We start from the raw sequence: 26506 nt of genomic DNA, 5'->3' as shown, positions 1-26506 counted from the left end.
AAAACCACTTCTGCAGATGCTTCAATGTCTTGTTTATTCTGTACCAGAGATATATCTTTTATGCATCCGGCTGTTATTTTAGCTTGCCTCTGGTCCTTAAGGGAGAAATACGCATCGAGTATCAGTAAGATCTCAGCAACTCTGTGTGTTTCTATCCAATGATGGGCTGCTGTCCAGAAGGGAGGATGATACACTCTGGCTATCACAGAGTTATGTTGAAAAGCTCATATAATTACACTTCAGGCCTTCATCATCAGGTAAGTTCCACTCCACTGGATAAGATAAGGGAGTTGCGCGTTGGCAGCTTCGCCTGCGGTTAACAGACAGTCTAGCCAACCCTAGTATCATCGTAATCTCTCTGAATGAGGTGTAAGACATAAGATAGACAGGATCATTTCTAGGGAAATTTAAATGAATGGCAGACCTGGTAAAAAAAACAGGAAAGTAGGAACTGTTGCCCACTATGAGTAGAGAGTACAGAGAAGCTCTCACGCTAACTGTCTGCATGTTGGTCAGTCTACCACTTTGTTCCAGACCTAAATATCTCAACAACTCTTACATGGGTTGCCACAGAATGTGGTTCTAGCTTTCATGGACCTACTGTATTTTGATCACCTGACATTGACATAACATGACATATTGGGTTTCAAGAGAAATGGCTTAACAGCTATTGGATCGAATTACTTGGTACATACATTCATGTTCCACAGAGGATGAATTAAATCAAGATTAAATGTATTCAAAGTCTTTAGTGATCTCGTAACGTTTATAAAAACTACCATTGGGTCACAACTTTGATTTGTGCAGTTCTTTTGGTTTTTGAGAAGTGCTAATTATTAGCAAATGTTTTCATGCAAAAATGTTGAGTAACACAAGCATGTTAGCATTGTGCTACCGTAGCTTGGTGTCATTGGACTTGAAACACAGATAACAAGAGAGACATCTGACAGTGTACAGTGATGGTTAAAATCACAGCACGCATGATAATATGTATTTTGATCAGAATTACAGTAAACACAGTCAACACTGTCGTTTACTATCTACAAGCTTCTGCTCCTTGGATACTCTGACGTGAGAATCACAACTTGTGTGTTTCCCACCAGACACAAGGTGTTATTTTACAGAGCATCCCAGTAAAGCTTTATAGCGTCCTGGTAGCTAACAACACACATGGATCCGCTTCAGCGTGGATACTGTAGTCTGGCAGACATACTTAATTTGTTGGGGAGGGGGTGGGTATGTTGTAGGGATATTAGTTCCACATGCCACTCAGAGCTGCCACCCATGAAGGTTACAAGCTTCTCAAAAATGTTGAAAGAAAGACAAATATGGTAATTTGTTGCAGTTATTGGCTTGTTATTATGTACCTGCTGGAGCTAACACCAGACCTGCCAAATTTGCTGAGATTGCTATTTTTATGTCTGGCATCTGAACGCCATGGGAGAATAGATCCAAGGCCAAGTCCTCACCTTAATTGTCTAGCAACAAAGAGGCTAATAAAGATGTTGACAGGAAGACAATACAATGCCCTGTGACTAAAATTGCTTAGAAGGATAATTAAAAGTAAAGCCAAAGAAGTTGCTTGAAGTTTTTTGATGTAAATCGAGCTGGTGTTGCTTGTTTTTGTAAGTGCCGAGAGTGTTCCCCGTAGCGCCGTAGGGTCGCTGGGTCGGGTAACCTGAGCTTACCCACTAACTGGCCCTTGTAGCTGGAGCAGTGATAAAACTAGCAGGGAGCAACAGGGTGGAGCTTTCATGCAGGCTCGTAGCTAGAAGACCTGTGAGAAAGACACAGAACAGGCTAAACAAACCAGCACACACACACATACTTATTCTCTTGGCGCCTGGTGTTGAAGAGAGGACAAAACGTAAATCATGCAGGCCTCATTTCACTCCTCTGCCTCAACCTCCTCTGGCTCTCTGACACACAGCAGTGGAGGTCCGCTCACTCACTCACTGACGTCTTCAACCTTTAATTGAGCCTTGCACAGCTTATAATTACAACTGAGCTCATGGTAAAAAGTGCCGCATTGAAATTCACCGTTGCCGTGATGGAAGGGTGAGTTTACGGTAAAAGGTTTGGATGTGAGATTTCAGTTTTGTTTTGTGTCTCCAGGTCCTCTCATTCTTTCCAGTATGTCGTCTACATGTGCTAATCATTTGGAGCAGTAGTGAACAGTTACTCATATTATGTGGTCAGTGCTGTAATCAAGGGCCGGCCCACTAGGGCTGAGTAAACACACATCAGGGAATAAGACTGCATCTCTTCCCCTATGTGACAAGGATAAACACACAGTCTGCTCCCTGACTGCACATGCTCACTCTCACTCTCTGTTGTGTGTGCACTGAAGCTCTGAGTGTGTTTCCTAGTATGGGCAACCTTTGCTTCTTGTCCAGTCCTTTCAAATGGCTCTGGTTCTTATCTCAAGACCACTCACACTAGACTATCTATTCAGAACTAAATGTAGTCTGATCGGCTGTTGTTGGTGGGAGAAACAGCTCCAGGGCAGGCCACCCTCCTCCAGGCCTGGGCCAGACAGTGCAGCAATCTACACAGTTAGCCCTTTCATTGGGACAAACCTCCCCAAAGCCACTGCGCCTTCATAGCCTGCCAAACCACCCAAGTGCAAAGGAGCAATTTAGCCTTGTTTGTTTTTGCCCTTTTACTGGACTACTGTGTTTGTGTAGCTCTTTTTAAATATGCCTGCCATCCAACAGCTACACTTGGATGTTGGAAATAACCATTTTTTCCAGCTTGTGGGGCGCAACACCATTTGAATCATACCTGGTTTCTGTGTCAGCGGTTGCTATATGCAAAATAGCTTTCCAACACGCGATCAGGCCGTCAATACTGTACCTCCATCTTTCTGATGGGATCTGACGCCGGCAGCCCCGCTAACGAGCCGGGACCTTTATGAGTTGTGGACAGATCCCAGCAGCCTGTCCTGCACTGATTTGAGGCGAGGTAATGAGAATAATGAGCAAAGAGAGGGTCGAGCCGGTCTGGCACTTGTCCAAGCAGGGCCCCATGCACCATGGGACACAGGACAGGCAGGCAGGGGCACAAGGGGCCCCTCATTACCAGCTCTGCTCACCCTACAGGGAGAGAGGGAGCAGGGAGGGAGAGCAGAGGGCAGCGATGATGATGGATGAGGGAGCAGCAGGGCGCTCGCAGTGAACAGGTCTGGAAGGCAGGAGAGAGTGAGGCTTGTGGTTGGGACTGGTTAGAGGCTCAAAGGTGTTGGCAGCATGAGAGGCTTTGTCAACAAGGGAGTCTGAAATGATTCCCTACAGTATCAATCTACCTGACATGACTGTACTTTTACTTCTCGTTGCACTGCGGGAGAGTATGCACAAGGAATATTTACTTATTTATTTAAGAAGGGACAATGCACATTGATAAAAATGAGATCATGCTGACGTGCCAGACTTAGCCATAAATGCTAATTTTCTTCTGCAAAAGAACATACAAGAGGACATGCGGATAATGAAACATATCATATAATAGCTTATTATAAAAAACGTTTAAGCAGCAGGAAATAAGGAGTTTGTCATTAATGCTTTTAAAGGAACAAGAGTTAAGGCAAGTTTACGCTTAAACCTGCGACCAATAATAACACTCACAGTGCATGATATTGTGCAGATGTTGGATATCTTTAGGAAAATGTCTTCATGATAAAAACATATACACCATTATCACATTAAGAATGCATGGGCCAATCCATTACTCTCTTGCCTCGATAGTATCTGTTTTACAAAAAGGGGAGACGGGCCACTCAGTCTCTGCCTGAGGCTCTCTGAAACCAACCTTGAAATCTCCTCTGCCATTCTGAGCAGCCGGGGGTTAGGAAGTTGTCCAACTTAAACAACTTTACCATCTGACGGAGGGGAAGTGGAGCCGAGATGGCTAAAGATGGTATGGTAGTTGGAGAGGAAGGGAGGGAGAGAAGGAAAGCTCCTGCCGTTTGTCTTCTTATATAAATCTGAGATTGTTTTTCTTCGTGGGAGATTGATGTTATTTCCACACAGGCCAAGCAAATTACATTGATGAGTTGGAACAAAGCCGAGGTGGGCAGCATGTAAAAACAGGGGATAATGTGCAGACATGGCTACGAGACCCTAAACTAGACCAGTGTGGGTAAGACAAGGTTCAGATTGAAGCAGCCCACCACTCAAAATAGAGCTAAGGCCAGTTGTGGAGGTTACACACACATACTCATTTTTTCCTCACAGAAAATTGAACATTTGTGTTAGCATGTTTTGCCCGCACACGCCATTAAGTGGCCCCCGGTTAGGCAACAGTCACCTAATGAGAGTGCATGACATTAAGAGGTGGAGCGGGTGAGGAAGGGGTTAAGCGTGCTGGAGAGTGGAAACAGAAAGGGGGGTTGCTGCTGGAGTTGATAGACTCCAGATGTGTCTTTCAGATAAACTGAAGGAACGGGGTGTGTTTGTATTGCAAGCCTAGCTCAGTCGTGGCTCTGGGGGTTTATTGAAACAGCGAGCGAGCCCCCTCATAAGCCCATTACCAAATTGTACGGTTTATACGCCAGTAACTCTCTCACACACTCATACGGCAAACTTGATATGGTTTCAATGGCATTTTCCTTCAGAGGAACTTGAGCTTTTCCAGGACGTACTTCCCCCCACTTCCGTTTGTGTTTCTTTTCTGTTTTATTTTTGCATCTCCCCTCTCCCAGCTCACTGGGTCTCTCGCTGTTCCTCCCCCTTCCCACTCGGTACATGCTGTAGTCCACCTACTGGAGGAAAATTCACTCGCGGACATGAGTCTCCGCTTTCATTGATAATTTGAATGAAAGGCGTTTGACCCTACTTCCATCCCAGTTACAATGTGTACATTGTTTCAACTCTCTGGTTGTTAAAGACGTTGAATGAGACGTTTGGGTCTTTCACATCAATTGACTCAATTTGACAGAATCAAACTAATATAATTTGATAAATGTTAGTTAGATGAGTAAGTCAAAAACTAAGAAAATAGTGGCCTTTTTTCTCCTCACCTCTGACCCTGAGAATCTGACAAATAGTAAGATATCCTGTACGTCCCATCAAAAATAATAAGTCTTTTTTTCTGCACGCTTTTAGACTTCATAAAGTTCAATAGGGCTGCAAAGCGGGCATTGCCTCCTTCTGTCGTCCGCTCCAAAAACTACAGTCAGTACCAGACCGTGGCTCCAGAGTTTCCTTTGGCACAATAATCTCCATCTCGTTTTACTGCACACTATAGAAACATATAATCAATTTAGGGCATTTAACAACTCAAGCAAAAGTGTATATTTCTATTTCTGTGCCGTTGGATACACAGTTTATGTTTCCGTCAGTAACGAGCAGAGCTGAGGGCTTTATTCTTAAACCATAATACACTCATGATGGTCAGGTGGTGATTGTTCAGGTTTGACAGGAGTCAAAATTATGTGTGCAACGGTTTTTCAAATGACAGCAGATTTATGAATGTACTAGCCTCTATTTGCTGCTTTAGCTGCATGCCAGCACTAAGAAATCCAGAGAAACACTGATAACAAGTTGATGATGTATACCCAATCTTAGAGGAACCAGAAAAAAGTAAAGAAAATAATCTGGGGAAGGGGCAGCAAAGCAGGAAATTAGTAGAAAAACAAGAGCCGGCAGATCCCGGTTTCCTGTTTTGGGGGGAGTAGGTTTGGGGCCTGTGTTACAGAGCCCCTATTGTGAGCAAGTGTGTTGAGAAGTCTGGAGGTGGGGTCTGCGAGGCCAAACACAGGGACGATTTTGCCCAGTACCGAATCCCCTTACCCCACCTGCCCCTCCCTAAAGGGGAAAGCTAGCTAGTAAAAAAAAAAAGGCGAAAAAGGAAACTGTAAAAATAAACGAGCAAGGGCCTCCGTGCTACAGACGCCAACCAGACAGGAAATGACACGCAGCACAAAAATGGTCTCCACTGACCTCTGTCAGGAACCGAGGTGCCTGTTTTCCCTGCATACTTTTTCTCCACCATAGGTCCAATCCTTCAACATATTTGTTTATCTTGTCAGGGAATTGCCTAATGGTTTGCTACAAGAAATAAATACAGATTAAGTATAAATAATGGCTCTCTGCTGCCATGTCTTTCCTTTAAAACAAATTCCAAGAACAGGAAATTCTTGATTCCAGTCTGGCGATAATGAGTGGCCATTCCCTAGCTTCGGTCATTTTCCCAGCTCCCTGCGGGGCCGGGGCCTAAACAATGTCAGTGGAGCACTCCAGTCCCCATGGCTGTGCTCCTGATAATGGAGCACTCCACGTCTGAGCGCTTTACAAACCATGTCTTCATTATTACCCTCTCGATGCCCTACAAGCACGTCGGTCCTCTCCAGGCTGCTCATCCCATATCCCCACAGAGAACAAATTACTCTTCAGAACGACAGAGGACCAGCCCTATTGATCGGGAGGAGTTTAGGGGAGGGGGGGGGGGAATGTCAGTCGCTGGTGTTAGTCCCAGCGGCTGCAGACAATGGCCTCTTCTGCGCTAAAGTCTGTCACAACCCCATCACACAGGCCACATGTGGAGAAGTGGATAAATCACTGCACCCCGAGATTACAAAGCTACATTCTAAAAGGAATAATAACCTGTCAACACCAACCATGTAGCTCCTTCTGAAGATAATGAAAAAGTGACGTCTACAAGTTGCAACTTTCAACCTTTTTAACTCTGATATGTTCATGCTCAGCAAGCGTGAGGCTTTGAAGTATTTCTTCTGTCTCCGCTATTATCCTCTTGCTCGGTGACAGATGTTGTCATCAGTGTGGAGGCCACTGAGCTGTGAAGTTGTTGTCAGGGAGGGCTCTGTCTACTCCAGAGGGCACACAGACAAGTCATCGCCTGAGAATGAGCTACTGGACTGTAGGTTGGAAATAAAGTTGGAAATAAATCTTTGGGAGTGGGCGAGTGGCGCAGAGTTTGCCTGGATTAGGGTGTGGGGCGAAGCACTTGGCGTGTGATTCAAGTCCTGTTGACTGTGGTGAGCTCCTCAACATTCCCCAGCTTGGTGATAAGAGAGTGTATCAGAAGTAGTGGACTGCTGATACTCCTCCGGCCATACACACACTGCGCTGTAACCTCTCATGCCGCGGACACAGGAGAAGACTTCAGGAAATGCTTAGGTTTGAAGTGTGATTCAAACCTAAAAGTGTGTGATCACTTGTTTTTCTATTGCTAGATGAGTGCTGTTTTTCACACTGGGTAACATGTTTGTCTCCAGAAAGCTTGAGGTGCTTAAACACTATCATGTCATCTGCCTCTCAGTTCGTTTTATTGGCTGAAAATCTCTACTACTCAGTTAGGGTCATGCATTTTGCTTTAGGTTACTGTAAATATCCAAAAAGAGAATGTAAACCAATGCAAGGCAAGGCATGTGTGTATAGCCCCCTTCAACACAAGGCAATTCAAAGTGCTTTACTAACTCATTTAAACATAAAGGGCATTAAGAAATAGTAGCCTACAACAAATTCACATTATAAAATTTGATTTAAAAAAAGTCCTTAAATAGCGAAGAGAATACAATAAACATAAAACAAGCTAATATAGCGTAATACAGGTATAAAATACAACAATACAAATTACAGTGCAGTGTGTAAGATATTCATATGTATTTGATTTAACTGAAAACAGCGGCAAACAGAAAAGTCTTCAGCCTGCATTATGCAACGTCTCCAATGCAAGGTCTCCTAAGGACAGCAACAGCAATGCAGGTGTGTGTGTGTATGCTTGTGCACATACTGTTCTGTTCTGTCTGTTTAGAAACACAACACATGTTTACAATTATTTTCCATCAACTTACCATGTACTGGTTGATGCTGTGTGATTATAGCCTTGATTTTGTAAGGTAATTTATATGTACTTTAGATCTACTTTGATCTGAATCAAATCTTGAATTACAATCATGCTGTACCATTATTAAGAGTTTAGGGGCCTAACGTGAAGACAGTTACCCTAAAGGAGGCCAAACATGTAGCCTACATTACCCACAATTCAACGCCATCACCAACACTTTGATTGGAGATGTGGGTGTTATGCGGTAGCGGCTAATCTAGCCTTCGATGAGATAAAGGTAGTCAGTCTTGAAATCTGGTCAAGGATTCTTTAAATTAAAAAGTCACAATTGTTTATAAAATTACAAGAGTACAGAAAAATGTCCAACTGTTTTGGACGTGATGCAGTTGATCATAAATGCACTTATTTTAGAGTGGATTAAGCAGTGTTAAATATAAGGTATCACCATGTCGGCAGATCATTTAAAAAAAGGAAAACATTCCTTTTGAACACTAGAAGCAGATTTTAATCATTTGAAGACACAAGGCGTGTGTGTATGAGTGTGAAGAGGACAGACAGGGAGGGAGCGACGGTCATCAGAGAGGAAATAGTGGGTAGTGCCTCGTCTTTCAGCGCCGCACTAATGAGTCCCGGGACACACAGATTGGAAACAGCAGTATTGTTCTCAGGTCCTCAAACTCTATTCAGCTCTTAACACACAGAAACACGTTTACATGTACAGAGATTACAGGCTCACACACACACACACACACACACACACACACACACACACACACACACACACACACACACACACACACACACTCACACTCACACTCACACTCACACACACATACATACTGCCGTTTGATTTGATTAGTGAAATTCAAACAGTAAGCCGGTTTTGTTTTTTGTATTCCTAAAATAGAAATTAAAACGTCTACACCTTTTTGTGAAGTTGTTGCAAAGTGACAAGCTGGCATGCACTCAAAGAGCTGGGCTGTCTGCTCTCAGACATACACAACAGACCTCAGCCTTTTGGTCCGGTGCCAGATCTTTGCTCCATCATTATAACCTGTCTAGCATCCATAATCCAGATATGAGCTATGGCTGAGCGAGAGCGTGGACCAACAGCAAAGCCCCTGATCTCTGACTCTGTCCCAGCCATACCACACTGTCTGCTTCTTTACTGGAAGTCATTTTCTAAAACAATTTTCCTGCCCTAGTTTGATCAAAATAGCTCATCTCTTGGAAAGAGGACAAGACAATGGTTAAGAGATGCCTGAGGTTGTACATGGTGTGAGGCAGCGTGGTTCGAGAACAGCGCTGACAGATCATTTTGGTGAGAAAAAAGGACCAGAAAGTCCCCTGAGGTCTTGCCTACCACAGTGGTAGTAGTGATTTAGACAAAAATGCAGCCGCAGCATTGATGCTTTTGAGCCACTGGAAGAAAACCCTCTTCTGTGACCAGTCCGATGGGAGCAGGCATTTTTCATGCTGCAGCAACAAGGATCGCTTTCCAGCCCACATCGACCACGTCCTGCCGATTACCATCCATATCCTACCTCCTAGATATTCCTAACTTGCCAATAAAAACATCCAGGATTCAAAATGTAAATGATAGGACGAGCACCTGGCTGAACAGAGGGCAGGAAACATGAGTGGATAGTAATCAGATCTAGAAAGGTAGATTACGAAATGAATGTTTGTGTTTGCAATGACTAACACTAAAATGTGAAGAGTTGTTGTGAAACAAGCTGAAAATTGACTTACACTTTTATATTCCACATATTTTATTTAGTTGAGTATCTGCATCTGGCTAGCTTCAATCCCAGGGGGCAGACGGGATAATATTTCCTATCTGTTTGCAGAGGTTCCCTGCTGTGTCCCACTGGAGGAGCCAAGTTTAGGAAATGTGTCTTCACTCTTCAAGTTAAAGAAGCCTCCTTTCGACATCTTGGTGTTGAAGCAATAGTTCAACATTTTTGGATATTTGTTTATTTGGTTTCTTGCTGAGAGTTAGCTGAGAGGATCGATGTCAATGTCCATTAAGTATGAAGCTGCAGGCTGTTAGCATGAAGCTCTGTTCAAAGGTGGCCAATAGGAGAATTATTGTTTTTACATTAAGTCTTTTAATGGATTAAAGAACAAACACAAAGTGACAGGTTAATATTGAGCTTTAGAGGTGCTGGTCGGCAGGTTTGGTTTCCAGTCTTTGTACTTAACTCAGCTTCTGCCTCCAGTTACAAGATAACCATACATATACAGTATGGGTTTAAATATTGTCATTTAACTCCCAAAAAAGTGTTGCTACTGTATCCAAATGTATAACTATTTGTAGAGACATTTCAAAATCATCCCTTTAGGCTATGCATTTTCTTATACCCCTTATGCTTTCTCTCCTCAGGGACCTCAAGCACAACTTGATCAGCACCATCACGCCCGGAGCCTTCCTGGGCCTGTTCGAGCTCCGCAAACTGTGAGTAGACGTCATCAGGAAGTGAACATACTGTATGAACCGAAATCATAGACACAGGGATGGGAATGGCATGAGACAAATGAAGGAAGCAGGGTCGTTTTTTGTTGTTGAATGAGCAGCATTTACAGAAGAAAATGGCTCACATATCGCCTCGTATATACTGTTTAGGCAGCTCATGGCAGATAACATGGGTTATATTGAGCTCCTGGTGTCAGTGGGACAAAAAAGGCCTCCTTCAACAAGTGTTTTTGCTGATCCTTGTGGGGGCCCTGCATTCTCATCTCTGGTTCCTACCTCCACCACCGTGGAAACCTCAGGGCCAGGCAGAGGTTTCTCACACGTCAGTGAAGCGACTGTTTGCGTCTTTGGACACCGAGCTCTGGTTTTGGCGTGGGTCGTTCTTGGTCGTCTGTGCTGCACCGCGTGACTCCCCTTCCCTCCTCCCCCTACTTGTGTTTTCCCTGCAAGGTCTGGGGCTTCTCAAAACAAACAGGGGGAGATAAACACATGCTCTGGACAGCTCTCTGCTGGGTAGTGTCAGAGGTGCAACAGAGCAGATCCCTCTCTGGCTGTGGCTATACATCACACTCAGAGGTGGACAGCAGAACAGGGGCCCCGCTTTCACCCCATCACTGATAAACTCTAACTGGGGTCCCATGGAGTGGAGATAAGGGAAAGTGGCAAGGACTGAGGGCATGATTGTTTAGATGTTAACATTTCTAACTAAGCTTTCTATTAGAGGGAAATAACTTTGTATTTTAAAACAAGAGCAGAATGGTAGTGTTGCACAGTTTTACCGGAAGGAGTTTGTGTAGTGTTTGATCTGATATCATAAAAACAACATGCAAAAGAGACAAGATATCACAATCTGTTGAGTCCTCCTGATTTAAAATTAACAAAATTCCTTTGTCTTTTCACATTTCTAGCGACCTATCCAACAACCGAATTGGCTGCCTGACTGCAGAGATGTTCCAGGGTTTGACCAATCTCACCAAACTGTAAGAGTTAAACTGATACCATAAACAATACAAATCTGCATTGTTGGAAAGCCATGGAATTAACTTGTTTATATATTTTTTGTACTGATAGGAACCTCTCTGGCAACATCATATCGACTTTAGATCCAGGAGTGTTTCAGGAGCTGCCGTCCCTCAAGCAAGTGTGAGTATTAGAGGGCAGTGGCACTATACTACAATAAATCCACTCTCACAGAAAACAATCTTTTATCTGAATAGAATCATAAATAACGTAGAAACAATTTTGTTTATTTAATATATATTTTAACTCAAGCCTGTTGAAAACTCATAAAAGCATACAAGCAATGATCATTTGTTTCGCTTGTATTTATTTAGGTTAGGATATTTTCTCATACAATTATTTGTAGACGTTTGAACCAAGGCAAAAATAAATTAGGAGATGTATCAGATTTGAAACATTTCCGATTTGAGCAAACATGTTCTTGATTTTAATACACCAAACTGCTATTTATTGCATCAAACAGTCAATTTATCTCAGGGTAAAAACAACACATCTGTCATATATTACAGATATATAGTGTTATATTAGTGAGAATTTGGTGTCACTTAACAAATAATGGTATACATGTGGATCCTATAAAGAGCAACGACACATAACACTGGAGCCAGGTGGAGTGAAAAGTAGAATAAATGACCGTCACTTCTCTCTACAGAAACTTTAACTCAGACTACCTGTTCTGTGACTGCGGGTTACGCTGGGTCCCGGGATTCTTCCGCAGCAGTTCAGCCCGGTTGGGGGACGAGACCCTGTGTGCCTACCCAAGGAGCCTGAAGGGAAAGCCCCTGCGTGGACTGAGGGAAAGCCAGCTGAGCTGTGGTGAGCGCCCAGCGTGAATAAGGCAGTTCACCACTTTGTTACAGAGAACATTGGCTTGTGTTTTTTAATGACAGCACGCTCATAACAACCGTTTAAGATCGTTCGTGTATTTTTAAGATTTAGTGCGCCAAAAAGGGGTTAAAAGAGATCAATCCCAGCAGCTCAGCAGGAACTTATTTCTAAAACTATCAGTGAGCCGTGTTGACAACTAATCCTGTGGGTTTCATTTATGAATTGCTGCTGCCTGCATCCAATCTTCCCCAGAAAAGCAGACTCATAACAGCTTCTGTGGAAACATTTAGATGAGGTTGAGTAATGAGAGAGCAGCAGAAGTCATTCAGAGTGATGTGTAATGGCGGCGTCTTTTCCCACCATGTTGCTCAGACGGTCCTCTGGAGCTGCACACCCTCTCGCTGCTGCCGTCCCAGCGCCAGGTGGTCTTTAAAGGCGACCGGCTGCCCTTCCACTGCACCGCCACCTTAGTGGACAAGATCACCACCTTGCACTGGCGTCACAACGGTCAGCTGGTGACCTCTGACCCCGAGATGGGCGTCCAGCTGGAGGACAGTGAGCTGCATGACTGCACCTTCATCACCAGGTACAGAAATCTATGAAATGATTGCATGATTAAAACCACTCACCTTGTGCAAAGTCATCTGATGTAGAATAATGTTTTTTGTAGTGCTGCACACTTAAGAACATGTGGTGATAATTTGTTATAATTAGCGGTCTCTATTCTCTCTATCCAGTGAGCTTATCCTATTCAACGTACATGTGGAGGCCAGGGGAGAGTGGGAGTGTGTGGTTTCCACCGGGCGGGGCAACTCGTCTCGCACTGTGGAAATAGTGGTGCTGGAGAACAGTGCCTCCTTCTGTCCAGAGGATAAACTTGTCAACAACCGTGGGGAGTTCAGGTTAGTAAGAGATCCAAGGATTATTAATACATACCTAAAGAAACAGCCGTCTCACCCTGCTCTGGTTTTTAATCCCCAGGTGGCCCAGAACTCTGGCGGGCATCACTTCACATCAGTACTGCCTGCAGCTGCGTTACTCCTCCCTGCCTATGGAGGGAGGTATCGAGGAGAAGAAAGCCTCTCGATACTGTGACCGCTCTGGAAACTGGCAGGAGGGTGACTATTCAGAGTGCCATTACACCAATGGCATCACCCGCGTCCTGCATACCTTCATCCTGGTCAGTAGCTTAACATCAATACATGGTTCCTGTTCAGTAAGTGCCATGTAGACTTGTTTCAAAACGTCATACCTTGCCCTGTTTTTGCCTCACAGATGCCCATCAATGCGTCCAACGCGGTCACTGTGGCACATCAGGTGCGCACTTACACCATGGAGACTTCAGGCTTCACTGACTCTGTGGATGTGTTGTATGTGGCGCAAATTATGGAGAAGTTTATGGAATATGTCAGACAGCTGCGAGAGGTAAGATTTGATTCTATATGTATCTACATACAGTATTTAGGTATGTTGTGTTTAATCCCAAAGTAACTGTCCTTTAGCTGTAAAATATTTGTGTTTTGGTTCCAGCTGTCAGAGGTGTTGGTGGAGATGGGCAGTAACCTGATGCAGGTGGACAGCCAGATCCTCGCTCTGGCCCAGAGAGAGAAGAGAGCCTGCAGCTCCATCGTCTCCTCTCTGGAGACGCTGGCCTGGCCTCAGCTGCATGGCCACGCTCAGGACTTCTCCATGGTAGGGACTATCAACCGAAGTGTAACTTTTATCATAACCTTTTTATCAGAGCATGTTATAAGCTGAATATATCCTGAAAATATATGTGGGGTTCCCGAATTGACCAAGTGTTAACTGGTGCCTGGAGAGGTGGCTGACCCTGACACTGCTTCCCAAGAGGTGTTTAGTAGCAGCTTTTCTCTAACATAAGGAATGGTCAAACACAGAGTCAAAATGTTTATGCTGTGAATGTGCAACAATGAAAGCAAGTTTAATGTGAGTCCTACATTCCCATTATATTGTGACAACAGGAAATTACATGTATGTGTAGTTATTAAAATCTGGGAGTTTAGTGTAAAATTGCTACTATGGTGCATATGTTTATATTTTCACAATGATTTAGCCTCTTACACAAAATGTCCTATGTTCAGAAACATTAAAGCAAAATGTAAACCCTATCAATGATCTGAATGGCTGATGAACACATGACAAAACATGAACACATTCTTTACCCTCTATATTTTGATGCATGCAGGTGTCTAAGAACATCGTAATGGAGGCCCACTTCATTAGACCGGCCCACTTCACTGGCATCACCTGCACCGCGTACCAGCGTCGGGAGGTTTCTACAGGCAGCCTGGGAATGGAAACCTCAGAATCCACTCATGAGCAGCAGCTTCGTTTCCGCTGCAGCACCGGCTCCCACAACACCTCCCTCAACCATTTCCCACTAAAGGTAAGCTTGAAGACCCCTTATCTTGGATGCTATTAGTAAATACTGTGCTATATTGTATCTGCAATCAAAGTCATCAAGTCGCCCTGGTGGATTCTAACATAAATACAAAATGTGTTTGCTTCCACAGAATTCAGTAGCCCTGGCCTCCGTGACGCTCCCGGCTACTTTGTTTCCTCCCGATGCTCCTGCAGACTGTAAGCTTCAATTTGTAGCCTTCAGAACTGGCAGCTTTTTCCCACTGTTTGGGAACTCAAGCAACGCCGGGCAAAACTTTCGTCGCCGTAGCGTCAACACTCCAGTCATCTTTGTTGGCCTAGGTGAGAAACCCTCTCAGCCTATTTTGTGAAACCACTTTTGTTTTCTCATATTCAAAACATTGCTCCTAAAACTACTGCTGGATAGACTTTCTGAGACTTTTTTTGTTTTACGATCTTGCGGATGGCCTTGTGGGATATGACATCATGTTAAAATATTTTAAGCTCTGCAACACTGTAGCATTATCCATACAAAAAAAAGGCGGTCTGTGGCATCAGTAATTGGGTCTTGGGGTCAAACAAACACACAGCAGTTAGTTTTGATTTTCAACTATTTCAATCTACAGAAAAATCCATTGAAGAAGCAGAAAGCCATTTCTCTATCATCCAGTATGTGCTAGTTTATTCCATTATTGTGACTGATGGAATTTACTTTATCTGAGCACCCACGCCTGACGCATTACAGCACTTTTCGTTGTTCATTTGTTGTTCAACCTTGACAATCTTTGCAATCATTTTAGCTATTTCCACCTAACAAACACATTAGGACCCAGTTTGTATAGGATGTTGAGAGATGTCCTTCAAATGGAATAAACTCTTGAAGCAATGTAAAAGTATCCGTGACTCAATTTCACTACAATTTCCGCTCCTTTGCTTCAGACGGCTGCAGCATGTGGAACCACTCGGAGCCCATCTGGGTGTCTCTGCGTCACTTGTCCCCTGGTTCTGATGCTGTGGCGGCCCAGTGGAGCCTGAAGGGTCTGGAGAAACAGGGGGCCTGGAGCCAGGAGGGCTGTCAGCTGGTCCACAGTGACAGCAGCACCTCCACCCTGCGCTGCTCGCTGCTCAGCAACTATGCTGTGCTGCAGGTAGCTTGATTTTCATCATCCATTACGGGTTATTATTTTTTTTCTGAATGAGTGGGGGTTTGAACTTTATTTTACTTTAAGCATTTCAAAACACAATCAATTTCTTCCAAATAAACAAAAACATGAATAAATTAATACAAAAGTTAAAAAATACAATACACATAATTTCCCTCCTGACTCATACTTACGAAACAAACAAACATCCCCTCCCACCTTGCCACCCACCCACCGCCCCCTTTTAACATACACACACTCAATCCCACACACACAGACTCACAGACATTTGACAGACTTTCTTAAAATGGGACTAAGTGTTGTTTGGATGCTGGGAGATGTTGTGGCTCCACTCCATCTACAAAGCTTCATACATTGTTCTCCATATGATATGAAATCGTTTTCCCTTATTTCTTTCATTTACATTTTTTGTTTAAATTAGTAATAATCCTGGATTATCAAGGTTCAATGAAATGTACATTTGTGTGGGATTTTTCTCCAGGAGGTGCCTGACTTCCCCAACTCCAACCCCATCTCTGTGAGGGTGCTCCACCCTGTGGTGTACGCCTGCACTGCACTGCTCCTCCTTTGCCTCTTCACCATCATCATCACACACATACTACACCACAGGTAATAATAATAATAATAATAATAATAATACCTTTAATTGTTATAGCGCTTTTCCCAGTGCTCAGAGACGCTTAATGTATATATGCATTGTATGTGCATGAACACACTTCTCACTTCTTTTAGTTATTGGCTTCTTATTAAATAATTGTTACGTTTGCCCATACAGTTCAATTCACATTTCCAGAAAAAGCTGGCACACATTACTGAATACCTGCTTCCACATAGCCATGACGACAGCCATCTACGTTGGAGGCATAAGTCTGACCAGCTACCCAGTGGTTTGTCAAGCAGTAAGTGATGCATTTAAATTCTCCTCATTTTGATTAATGGTGTGGAGGCTTGGTGTCTTACCTGAGTGTAACGTGTGACAGGTGGGCATCGCCCTGCACTACTCCTCCCTCTCCACCCTGCTGTGGATCGGAGTCAGTGCCCGGGTCATCTACAAAGAGACGTTGTGGCGAACGCCCCGACAGCCAGAGGGAGAGCCTCCAACTCCGCCTACTCAGCGACCCATGCTCAGGTCAGTGAGCAGCCAACAACTCAATGTCACCCACTTCCTGTACTGTTTGATTGTTGCTGTCAATACGGTTTATCTTTTAGACAGAGTTTGTATGCATGGCCACCCAGACTGTCCCCCATCAAAGTGGGTCATTGTGCCCAACAACTAAAGTCCCTCTGTGTTTGATGTCCCTTGGCGGGACATAACAGAGTCTTGCTGTAAAAGCTATAAGTCTTTATGAGTGGGGGAGGGTAGGAAAGTATGAAACCAACGAAACAGAAGCAGCGGAGGTCGTCATAAATCTGCGCAGGGTGATTCAGGGGGTGCACTGTCTTTCAAAATATTCCCTTCTTTTTGTCCTTCCACCCCTGCCCCTGTGATCAAGAAGCTGCAATCATACTCTGACCCCGCTGACCCCCCCCCCCCCCCCCGTTACTCCTTTGTTGCCCACTCAGCCACATGGGAACAGGCTGCATTAAATCACAGACTTCTGGAGCCTATGCTGACCCTTGTAAAGCTCTGCCCACTATGGGAGTGATGGATCACACAGCTCCGTTTAAATTATAGACAGCCAGAGAATCATTGGAGGAAAATGACACCAACATGTGCAATTTAAAAACATCGTAGCAGCCAAAGGTCAAACAGCATCCTGTGGCACAAACAAACACTGCTTTAGATTTCTGAAACTGCGGCTAGGAACTTGTGTTTTAAATGCTTTTTCTCTATTATTCAAGGTTCTATTTGATAGCTGGTGGAGTTCCTCTTATCATCTGCGGGATCACTGCAGCTGTCAATGTCAACAACTACGGTGACAACAGCCCTTAGTGAGTTCTTTTCTTTTATCCTTGCTCCATTTGGCTCTTGACTTTGTGTTGTTTTGTTTGGTGCTGAAGTGAATAATTCTGTGTGAAACGTTGAACACACAGACGTGTCCTTGTTTTGCGCTGACCTTCCTGACTCCTCTTTCTGCTTCTTGCAGCTGCTGGCTGCTGTGGCGCCCCAGTCTTGGCTCTTTCTTTGTCCCCGCTGGGCTAGTGCTTTTGGTGACCTGGATCTATTTCCTGTGCACTGTGTTTCGCCTGAGGCACCGCGTGGCCAAAGAATGCACAGGAACCACCCTGTCCTCTCCTGAAGCGGAGAGCCAGCCTGCCCTGGCAGGAAGCTCCAGCCTTCTCTCCACAGACTCAGCAGGGGTTCCTGTAAATGCTGTTGTAGTGCCAGAGGATCAGTACTCGCTGAAGACACAGTTCTTGGTGCTGGTGGCGACCCACTTCCTGTTTGTGGTTCTGTGGTGTTGTGGAGCCATGGCAATGTGGCTGACAGGGCACATCAGCTTGTTGTTTAGCTGTCTCTATGGGATGGCTGCCACAGTTCTCGGGGTGTTCCTGGTGGTTCACCACTGCTTCAGACGTCGGGATGTGCAGGCCTCATGGCTGGCATGTTGCCCAGGTAACCGACACTCCAACCCTGTTTCTACCTACCCGCACACCTGCACCACAGGGAGTGGGGTGCAGACCTCCGAGCAGGAATCACAACTTTTCATCAGCTGCCATCCACCTGGTGACTCTCATAACTCCTCTTCAGCTCGATCATCATCCACACCGAGTGGAATCAGCAGCGTGGGCCCCGGGCCCTGCAAGCTCACCAACCTGTTACAGGTGGCACAAGACAATCCCAACAATTCCACACGTGCCCCTGCAGGCAACAACCACAGCATCAGTACTGACAACACCACCAAGCCAACAAACAATGTCCTGCCCATCATTAACTCTTCAGCGCCAGTGCATCCCCAGAGAAGGAAAGTGAGCAGCAGAACTAAACAAGGAAGCAGTCAGTATCACCATCGAGGTGAGAGCAGGGGTCACTATCGTCTCAAAGCTCTAAGGACTGCGGGAGGCGGGGGCAGCCTGGGAGCTTTAGGGCCCAACGGTTTAGATCACCTCAGTTCTTCACACGTGGTTCACAAACAGGCCACGAGTGAGAATGGCAGCATCCACCTCAGCATGTCAGAGAACCAGGCGAGCCCGCTTACCAATGGGAAGCGCGTGGGAGAGTCTTTAGCGACCAGCCCCTCAGAAGGAAGCGACGGGGGCAGCAGCGGGAGTCGCAAACCCTTCCCTCTGCTGCCGTCTGTGGCCAGCAGGGCGGCCATGCACAGTGCTCAGAGACGATGCGCCAGCAGAGACAATTTGAAACTTGCTGCCGCTGTGGAGCGAGACACTAAGCGCTGCTCCTACCCTTTGAACAGTGTCACCACCACCGTGCCTGGTGCCGCCGCCCCAAACGGCACCCTCAAAAACTTAGTGCTGGAGCTAGAGCACGACATGAGTGGCACGGACCAATCTCAGAGCTCCGTCGGAATGAAAAGTGGTTTGTGGAAAAGTGAAACCACAGTGTAACCTATACTTACATGTGAACTTCTATGCATGACCTTAATGGACTCTCAAATGATTGGGTTATGTTTTAATGGTCTCTTGATTATAATAATTATATAATTTAAGGTATAAAATCATGAAGGCATCCAGGACCCTAAACTGGTAGTACTTTTTCCTCAGTAGCATTCTAACAGTTCACTGTGAAATGGTAAAAAATAATAAGGCAGGTTTTTTTATTATCAGTTTCAACTCATTCATTTTATTCATTTCACAAAAAAAAGTACAAGATATATCTGAAATGGGCATATAATGTTGATTTTGGATGTCGAATGAAAGCTTTAGTGTTTTGTAATTGTGATTTTTTTTCTATGCATATCCTCTATAGCATGAAATGGAAAGCAAGGCAGTCCATTTCCAAAGTTCAGCTTTATGCATTTAATATTTGGACAACCCTTCACCCTTATGTTTGCTTCAAGTATTTTATTGCTTGTGATCATGTATGTTTTGTGTGTGTGTGTGTGTGTGTGTGTGTGTGTGTGTGTGTGTGTGTGTGTGTGTGTGTGTGTGTGTGTGTGTGTGTGTGTGTGTGTGTGTGTGTGTGTGTGTGTATTCATACAGAAGAAGCGTAATTCCATGAACGTGGCTGTACAGAATCTTTGAATGAATTAAAGAAGCTATGCGAGACTTTTGAACATATGATAAAAGTGTTTTATTTCTATGTTTCTGTCAGATCTCTTACACAACTTCCCTTGTTTAGTATTCAGAAAGAAATAAGAAACAATTGACTCACACACTCCACTAGTCATTTAAATGTATGAATGACTGCCCCCTATTGGGAGGCAGAGAAACTTTGAATGTTCTTCAGGGATCTAAAATGTATTGTCCTTGCAGATCACGCAATTATTGCAGGTTCTGCAATGATAAATGTATCCAAGACATGATAACCTATCAGTTATCCTAGACACAATGATTGTAATGAGGTTAGTTTTGAAACGTTTGTTAAAGGGGTTTCTACAAAAATATGTTTCAGGTATATAGGGCGTGACTATCAGAATCAGAATACCTTTATTTGTCCCACAGAGGGGACATTTACATTTGTTACAGCAGAAAAGAGCCAAAGACAGCTTAATGTTAACTAAGAAGCATGCATACAAAAATATTAAAGATAAAAAAAATTAAACATCACTGCAAGCAGATCTTTTTTATTTTATTCAATGATAATGTTGCCTTCACATTTCAGTAGACCTAGAAAAGCCTTAGCCATACTTCTGCATTTTAGTCAATTTGAGTAACTTCTAATTCAGGAAATTACACTGACAGGAAATAGTGTTTCCTTATGCCGCTCATTGTCAATGCTTTCCCCATTGTATTTATGGAGGAAGTCTCAACGAAACCCAGATTATCACATATGTTTACAGTCTGTTTGTTGTTCTTATATCCTGTTTGCAGTTTCAACTTTGTGATCAGCACCTAGCAGGATGTATTCAGGATGTAATATATCTCATGGAAAACCAATGTAAACATTAACACTGTCTTGGTCATGATTCAATAAAGATTTCAGTGCCTCCATCGAGGTCGTCAGGTAAGTCATGCATCTGATGTTAATAGTGTTGTAGGGTGTGTGCAAACTAAATGTTTATTTAAACATCATAAGACGTAAAAAAATATATATAAGATTTTGCATGGATGTTTTTCTAATGTTTTGCCAAAATGCCTGCTATACAGTGGCGGACTGGCCATCGGGACGTTCAGGACGAATCCCGTTGGGCCGGTACCGAAGTGGGCCGGTCGGATAAGTCACTAGCAAGTTTTGGACACTGAAATGCCAGTGAGAGGTAAAAGAGGATGTGATGAAAAGAAATCTGGTTCTGAATGACTTTTAGAGGTTCACATCTAGGCCATGTAAAATAATATCATCAGTAGGCCTACTTTTAACAGTTCTTGAGAAAAAAAATTATTTGCCTATTATAATTTAATTTCCTGCTTTGACAGTCTATATATTACTTAAACAAAGGGAGAATTTTCAATTAAATAATTTTACTTTCAAGAAACATCAGACCCAATCCCTGGACATTTATATCTAAACTAAATAAGACAGCTCTACTGAAGTCAGATCAGTTCTATTTGTAGTCTTATTCAATTCGTATATGGCTTTAGCGAAGGTAAACTGATTCCTGATCAGTGGCTGACTCATGCTAACGGTACGCGACGTCACCACACCCTCTGCGTGCTGTCCAATCACTGCCCGATTTAAACAAACTTGATAGAAAAACTAACCAATTAGGAGGCAGCATGAAGAGTAAGGGCGGAATCTAATAACATCAGGGAAGTGTTTTACGTAGCTGAGGCAAAACAAGGAAATTGTTTTTGATGAAAAGCTCATAAAGGAATTAGCCGCACCGCAGTAATGTCCTTTCTGTGGTATTAGTACCAATGTAAAGTTGGTTAACCGAGTGTTATTCGAGACTTTATCGCTACGAAGAGGAGGGCGAATAATTACGACATCAACCTGAGCTTCCTGAAGTTAAGCTAGGTAACCTAAACCAACAGAAGGAGAAACACGGAGTTCAGGGAAAGGTTAACGAACAGTTTGGCGTGGTAATATATCTAATAACTCGGATTAACGAGACTTCCACGATGTCTCTGGCCGACCAGAGCCAGACTTGGTTCCCTACGAGTGTGCAGGTAACGGTGCACCAGGCTCGGAACCTGCGTCCAAAGGGCAAGAATGGCACCAACGACGCCTATGCCATCATGCAGGTGGCCAAAGACAAGTTTTCTACATCGGTGTCGGAGAAATGCATCGCCCCGGTGTGGAAAGAAGAGGCTTCCTTCGACCTGCCACTCTTCCACCCGGGAAACGCTGACCGGTGCACGCTGCATATCATCGTAATGCACCGGGCCCAGGTGGGGCTCGACAAGTTCCTGGGTCAGGCTGTGGTCAACCTGCTGAACCTCCATGACAACAAGTCCAGCAAAAAGACAGAGTAAGTGACTACTGAGAGGCTGGGAGGTCATTGTGGTGCTTCCCCTGGGTGTGTTGTTTGTTGTAGTTATGAGTTCCTCTTATTTCTCTTTTCTAAATCCAGGTTAAAACTGTATTCGAGTTTATTAAAAGTGCTTCATCAGGCCCAGAAAGTTTGAAACTGCATACACTTCTTTCAAACTTAAAGTTAACCTCATTTAAAGACCTAACATTGTTTTTTGTGGCTAACACCTGCCTGGTCATGATTTTTTATTAACATTGTAATCCAAAATATGATAAATATCACAACTTCTTAACTACAAACAGTGGCCAAATATTGGTATTTATTACGCTACCCGAGATATTTAATCCATCTTTGACTTCACATCATCGAAAACAGAATCAGATTTTTGTAAGTTAACTGTCTCTTTATTAATGAATTGATAATTAGTCAATAATGTAAGAGGATTCCTTAATTTGCGAGTATGCATAAACTGTCAAACCGAACCAATCCTTCAGTTAAATTTAAAAGTTTTTTTCCATTTCGTCATGTCATGTTTAGTTTCAGAGACAAGTAGAGACCATCAGGAATATATTCTGTTACCAGGTCAAAAACTGAAACGAGACACCATCTATTAACCTTTGAACGTAAACAATGTAATATAATACCTCTCTATCCCTCCTCTTATCAGTGTCCGAGAGGACAAACAGAAAACTATAAAGATGGCAGGATAACAGTCCAAAGATATCTTATCTCAGTTTTCTCCTCTGTCTTCTTTCTCTCTAACATTTCTCTGTGACCTTTCCTTCATACATTGGTGTGAATTCAACTCTAGCAGCTTACTGGCATCTCACATTGCTTCTGTTAACATAGGACATTCTTCAGGGCCATTAACTAGTTTAAAAATACGTCTGCTCACACCCCGATGCGTTGCATGACTCAGGATGACATCTGTGTTTGACGTAGCATGGGTGTAACGTGGATGGAAATAAAACATTGAGTTGTTGTTAAATGAGATATCCACACCCTGATGTATGATGCATTTTTAAAATAAAGAACGTTCAGTATAAACACTGACTTCCAAATGTGGCTTGTAATTTGAAGTGACCAGAGGGAGATTGAGGGTGTTAGTTTTCCAGTATCACTCAACTAAGTGCAGCTTTGATACAGCGCTACTTTGACCTCACTCACTGGGTTATTGCACCTGAGTGTTATCTTGTGCACTGTACGTTTTTCCGTTTGAATGGCAAAGTTCACTCCTTCTCAGGTCTGGTCTCCTTCCCTCTCTCTGCTGGTCTCGCTCCCTCCGTCTCCTTTCAGATCCATTATGCAGGGTATTGGAGGTTGCTGTTTGTGCCTCGAAGCCCGCGGTGTTAGATTACTGTCCTGCTGATACAGGGAGTGACATTGAGGACTTTGTTTGCCTCTGAAAGGAAGCTCTGACGCTGTTGTTACACAATATCGTGTTTTCAAATATTTATTTCAGCGATAGGATTGTACATTATGCTTTTGTATGAATGGAAGTCATTGAATGTCACAAATTATAAGAAAAATAACACGATAACTTGTGTTGATAACCTGTAACACGAGTTTACAGGTTTTTGATATTAAAGATTTTCTTTAGATTATTTCCTTAAATAATAATAATGACACTGACTTGACTTTGACTTAAACAATTATTCTCATGTACGCAACTTATGATTCATTGTATTATTGATCAATCAAGCTTACTTCTAAAATCATTCTGTGTTTTGTTGGTTTATAAAATGTCAGGAAAATCATGAACGATTACAATATTTAACAAAAAGCTGCATCATCTCAAAATGTACAGCCTGATAAATAAATCCGGGTTTTTGGATAGTCCATCCAGTGTTTCCCACAGAAAGGCCCCTTAACCTATTCGGGTGGCCCACGCATCCACCCCCCCCTCAAATAACAACATGCATGCAAGTTCATGGCTACTGTAGCAGACAGCGTTCTTGTTGCTCTGTGTTGCGTTGTTAACGAGTGAGACACACCAGAGTTCAGGATCTGTGGGGTTTATTCTCCCAAAAATATCATTTACAACAAAAACATTTTTTTATGAGATCTATTTGTGGCGAACGATATTTAATTACGGTGTCCCGCCACAAATGAATCGATGTATGGGAAACACTTATCAAAATAGATTGTATGACAATAAATGCATTGTTTCGGGTTCAAATACTGAGTCACGTTATGAGACGATCATTGCAGAAAAGTCGGGACAACCTTTTGTTCAGACACCTGAGCCACTATATTTATTTTGTAAACAAAGAGCAGAGCAGTGGAACTAAATCAACATCTCCCATCTTGACATATACATATATATATTTGTATTGTTTTCACCCATTCATGAGAATAACCTTAAAAGAAATGAAGCAATATGTGATCTCATGAACTTCCCTGCAGTGGTTTATGATAATCCTTTCCTGCTGATCCGACACATGTAACTGCATTTCAAAAGTTTGTAGTGAGTGTTAAACTAATATTATGGAGAGGAATCACCTTAACCGCAACTTTGTTTGCTGAACGCATTCTGTAGTCCTCTCGTGGTATAAACTCAGTCTCTCCTGTTAATCATTAGACATGAAAAGAGAAGTGCCCTTCAGTTAACCGAGGGAACCTGTCCAGCAGGACCGGTTAGATTAGGCACAACACTTTTATTTATGTGCAATCAAAACATGTACACCCTGTTAATAACCGTAAAGGTTATGCATTGTCTCTGCTCTGGTGCATTCCCTGCTGTAACCGACGCAGACTAGAACAACCGGACGTCTTTTATATGTCCTGAGAAAGGGCTCTGTCTCTGGGCCCTGACTTAGTTAGACATTATTTAACTTGGCATGCTTGCTTTAGTGTGGGAGATGAGAGATGTCTGTGGCTCAGTTTGACTTTCATTACATCACGTACTGCACGGCACCTTCATGCATGTTTGGAAGTGTTTGAGGAATGTTGGTTCCCTCCCATGCTTGTTTCCTGACTGTTCAACTTCAAAGAGCCTGTCTTGATGTCTGCTTCTCTCCATGTCACTAAAATGACATTCTGCAGAAGTAACCTCCATATGAACTGAAGATAACGGTTAATGCCACTGCTGGTTTTGTATTTAAACGTTTGAAATAGGTCTCAGTTAATCTCTTTTTAAAGTAGGGTTGAGCCATAATAAGGCCCTCGTTATATTTCAACAATTGCTCAGGAAGAGGAAACCACCCAGTGACCTTTTACAGTTACAGTTGATAATGTGCATTTCCAAATACTGATTTCATAACTCTCCACACGCACAACAGACTTGATACTCACTCAGCTGTGGATCACTTTTCATTGCTTTGACACAAAATGCATTTTATGACCAGATGTTTTCACTCAAACTCAACCCCCACCAAATCTGTGTGTATTTACAATCCATGTTTACATCCTATTGTACAAATGGTTAAATGCATTAAGAGAACCTTAACACCACACTAGTACTACTTATTTATCTGCATTTTGCTACATCGACAGAGAAATCGAGTAAAATGAAAATGCTTCAACAATGATTAGGACATATAACACTTTGACATTTTGTAAGACAATGCTGCACTTCATTATTCTCTACTTGTGGTTCACTGCAGAAGCTCCCCACATCTCAACCCTATAGAGGAGTTGTTTTCCTTTATTGAAGTGGAAAGTTCATGACCACCAGCCACATAATCAGAAACCCCTCTGATACGGTTCTGAATTATGGATGTCTGGACATATCTGCAGAAGGTTGCCAGGGATTTGTCAGGCCTGCTTAGAGGTTTTACAAGAGGTGTGATGTTGATGCCAAGTTGTGGCCAAAGTATTGCTCTATTTCTACATCTGTGGCCGTCCTCTGTAAGAATTAGTAACTTCCGGTTTATTCATGTATACAACTGGCAGACAAAGCTCCCTAAAGCATGTTGCAGCATTTCTGACATTCTACTTGGTAGCAATGTCCATGGAATAAAGAAGTGACCTTTTGTGTTGTAGTGGAATCATGATTCTTGAGAAATGTATACAGGGGGTCCGCGGGGTCTTAAAGAGTATTACAAGTTGATAAATCAATTTAGCGAAAATGAAGGCTATTACAAAGTATTAAACGGCATTTTCCAAGGTATTACATTTTGTAGCTTGTTTTGAATAAGTATATAAATGGTCCAAAGAGGTTGTATTCTACAGTCTGCCTGAATGTAATCATTGCGTAGGTGTGTAGTGTGATTCTGTGTAGTTTATTTATGGCATCCCGTTGGATTTGACGTCATCTGAACAGGACATCGCACGCTCACTGCTTGATAGCGCGAAGGTCCGTTTACGCCGGTTGCTAAACAACATCGTTATGGGGAAATGCAAGTCTGCGTCCAAAT

At 43.2% G+C, this 26506-nt stretch overlaps 2 protein-coding genes across 2 annotated transcripts in view; both read left to right on the top strand.

The window, feature by feature from the left end:
* adgra2 (adhesion G protein-coupled receptor A2) overlaps positions 1–19841 on the top strand; it is a 37809-nt gene extending 17968 nt beyond the window's left edge. Inside the window, exons 3-19 of the mRNA XM_010791850.1 lie at positions 10193–10264; positions 11191–11262; positions 11354–11425; positions 11955–12118; positions 12503–12716; positions 12868–13032; positions 13112–13310; positions 13406–13555; positions 13661–13822; positions 14337–14537; positions 14665–14854; positions 15452–15660; positions 16157–16284; positions 16451–16574; positions 16656–16804; positions 17518–17607; positions 17763–19841. Coding sequence (XP_010790152.1) covers positions 10193–10264; positions 11191–11262; positions 11354–11425; positions 11955–12118; positions 12503–12716; positions 12868–13032; positions 13112–13310; positions 13406–13555; positions 13661–13822; positions 14337–14537; positions 14665–14854; positions 15452–15660; positions 16157–16284; positions 16451–16574; positions 16656–16804; positions 17518–17607; positions 17763–19182 — 3781 coding nt within the window. The 3' untranslated portion in view covers positions 19183–19841. The remainder of the gene's footprint in view (positions 1–10192; positions 10265–11190; positions 11263–11353; positions 11426–11954; positions 12119–12502; positions 12717–12867; positions 13033–13111; positions 13311–13405; positions 13556–13660; positions 13823–14336; positions 14538–14664; positions 14855–15451; positions 15661–16156; positions 16285–16450; positions 16575–16655; positions 16805–17517; positions 17608–17762) is intronic.
* Positions 19842–21475: 1634 nt separating this feature from the next.
* On the top strand, positions 21476–22155 carry LOC104963281 (rab11 family-interacting protein 2-like). The gene has a single exon (XM_010791848.1). The coding sequence runs from the start codon at positions 21796–21798 to the stop codon at positions 22147–22149; it is 354 nt and encodes a 117-aa protein (XP_010790150.1). The 5' UTR covers positions 21476–21795; the 3' UTR covers positions 22150–22155.
* Positions 22156–26506: the final 4351 nt, after the last annotated feature.

Source organism: Notothenia coriiceps, unplaced genomic scaffold (genome assembly GCF_000735185.1).
Source record: "Notothenia coriiceps isolate Sejong01 unplaced genomic scaffold, NC01 NC01_scaffold00035942, whole genome shotgun sequence".
Lineage (NCBI taxonomy): Eukaryota > Metazoa > Chordata > Actinopteri > Perciformes > Nototheniidae > Notothenia > Notothenia coriiceps.
The sequence above is the reverse complement of the archived record's forward strand: the minus strand, read 5'-3'. Positions and strand labels throughout refer to the sequence as shown.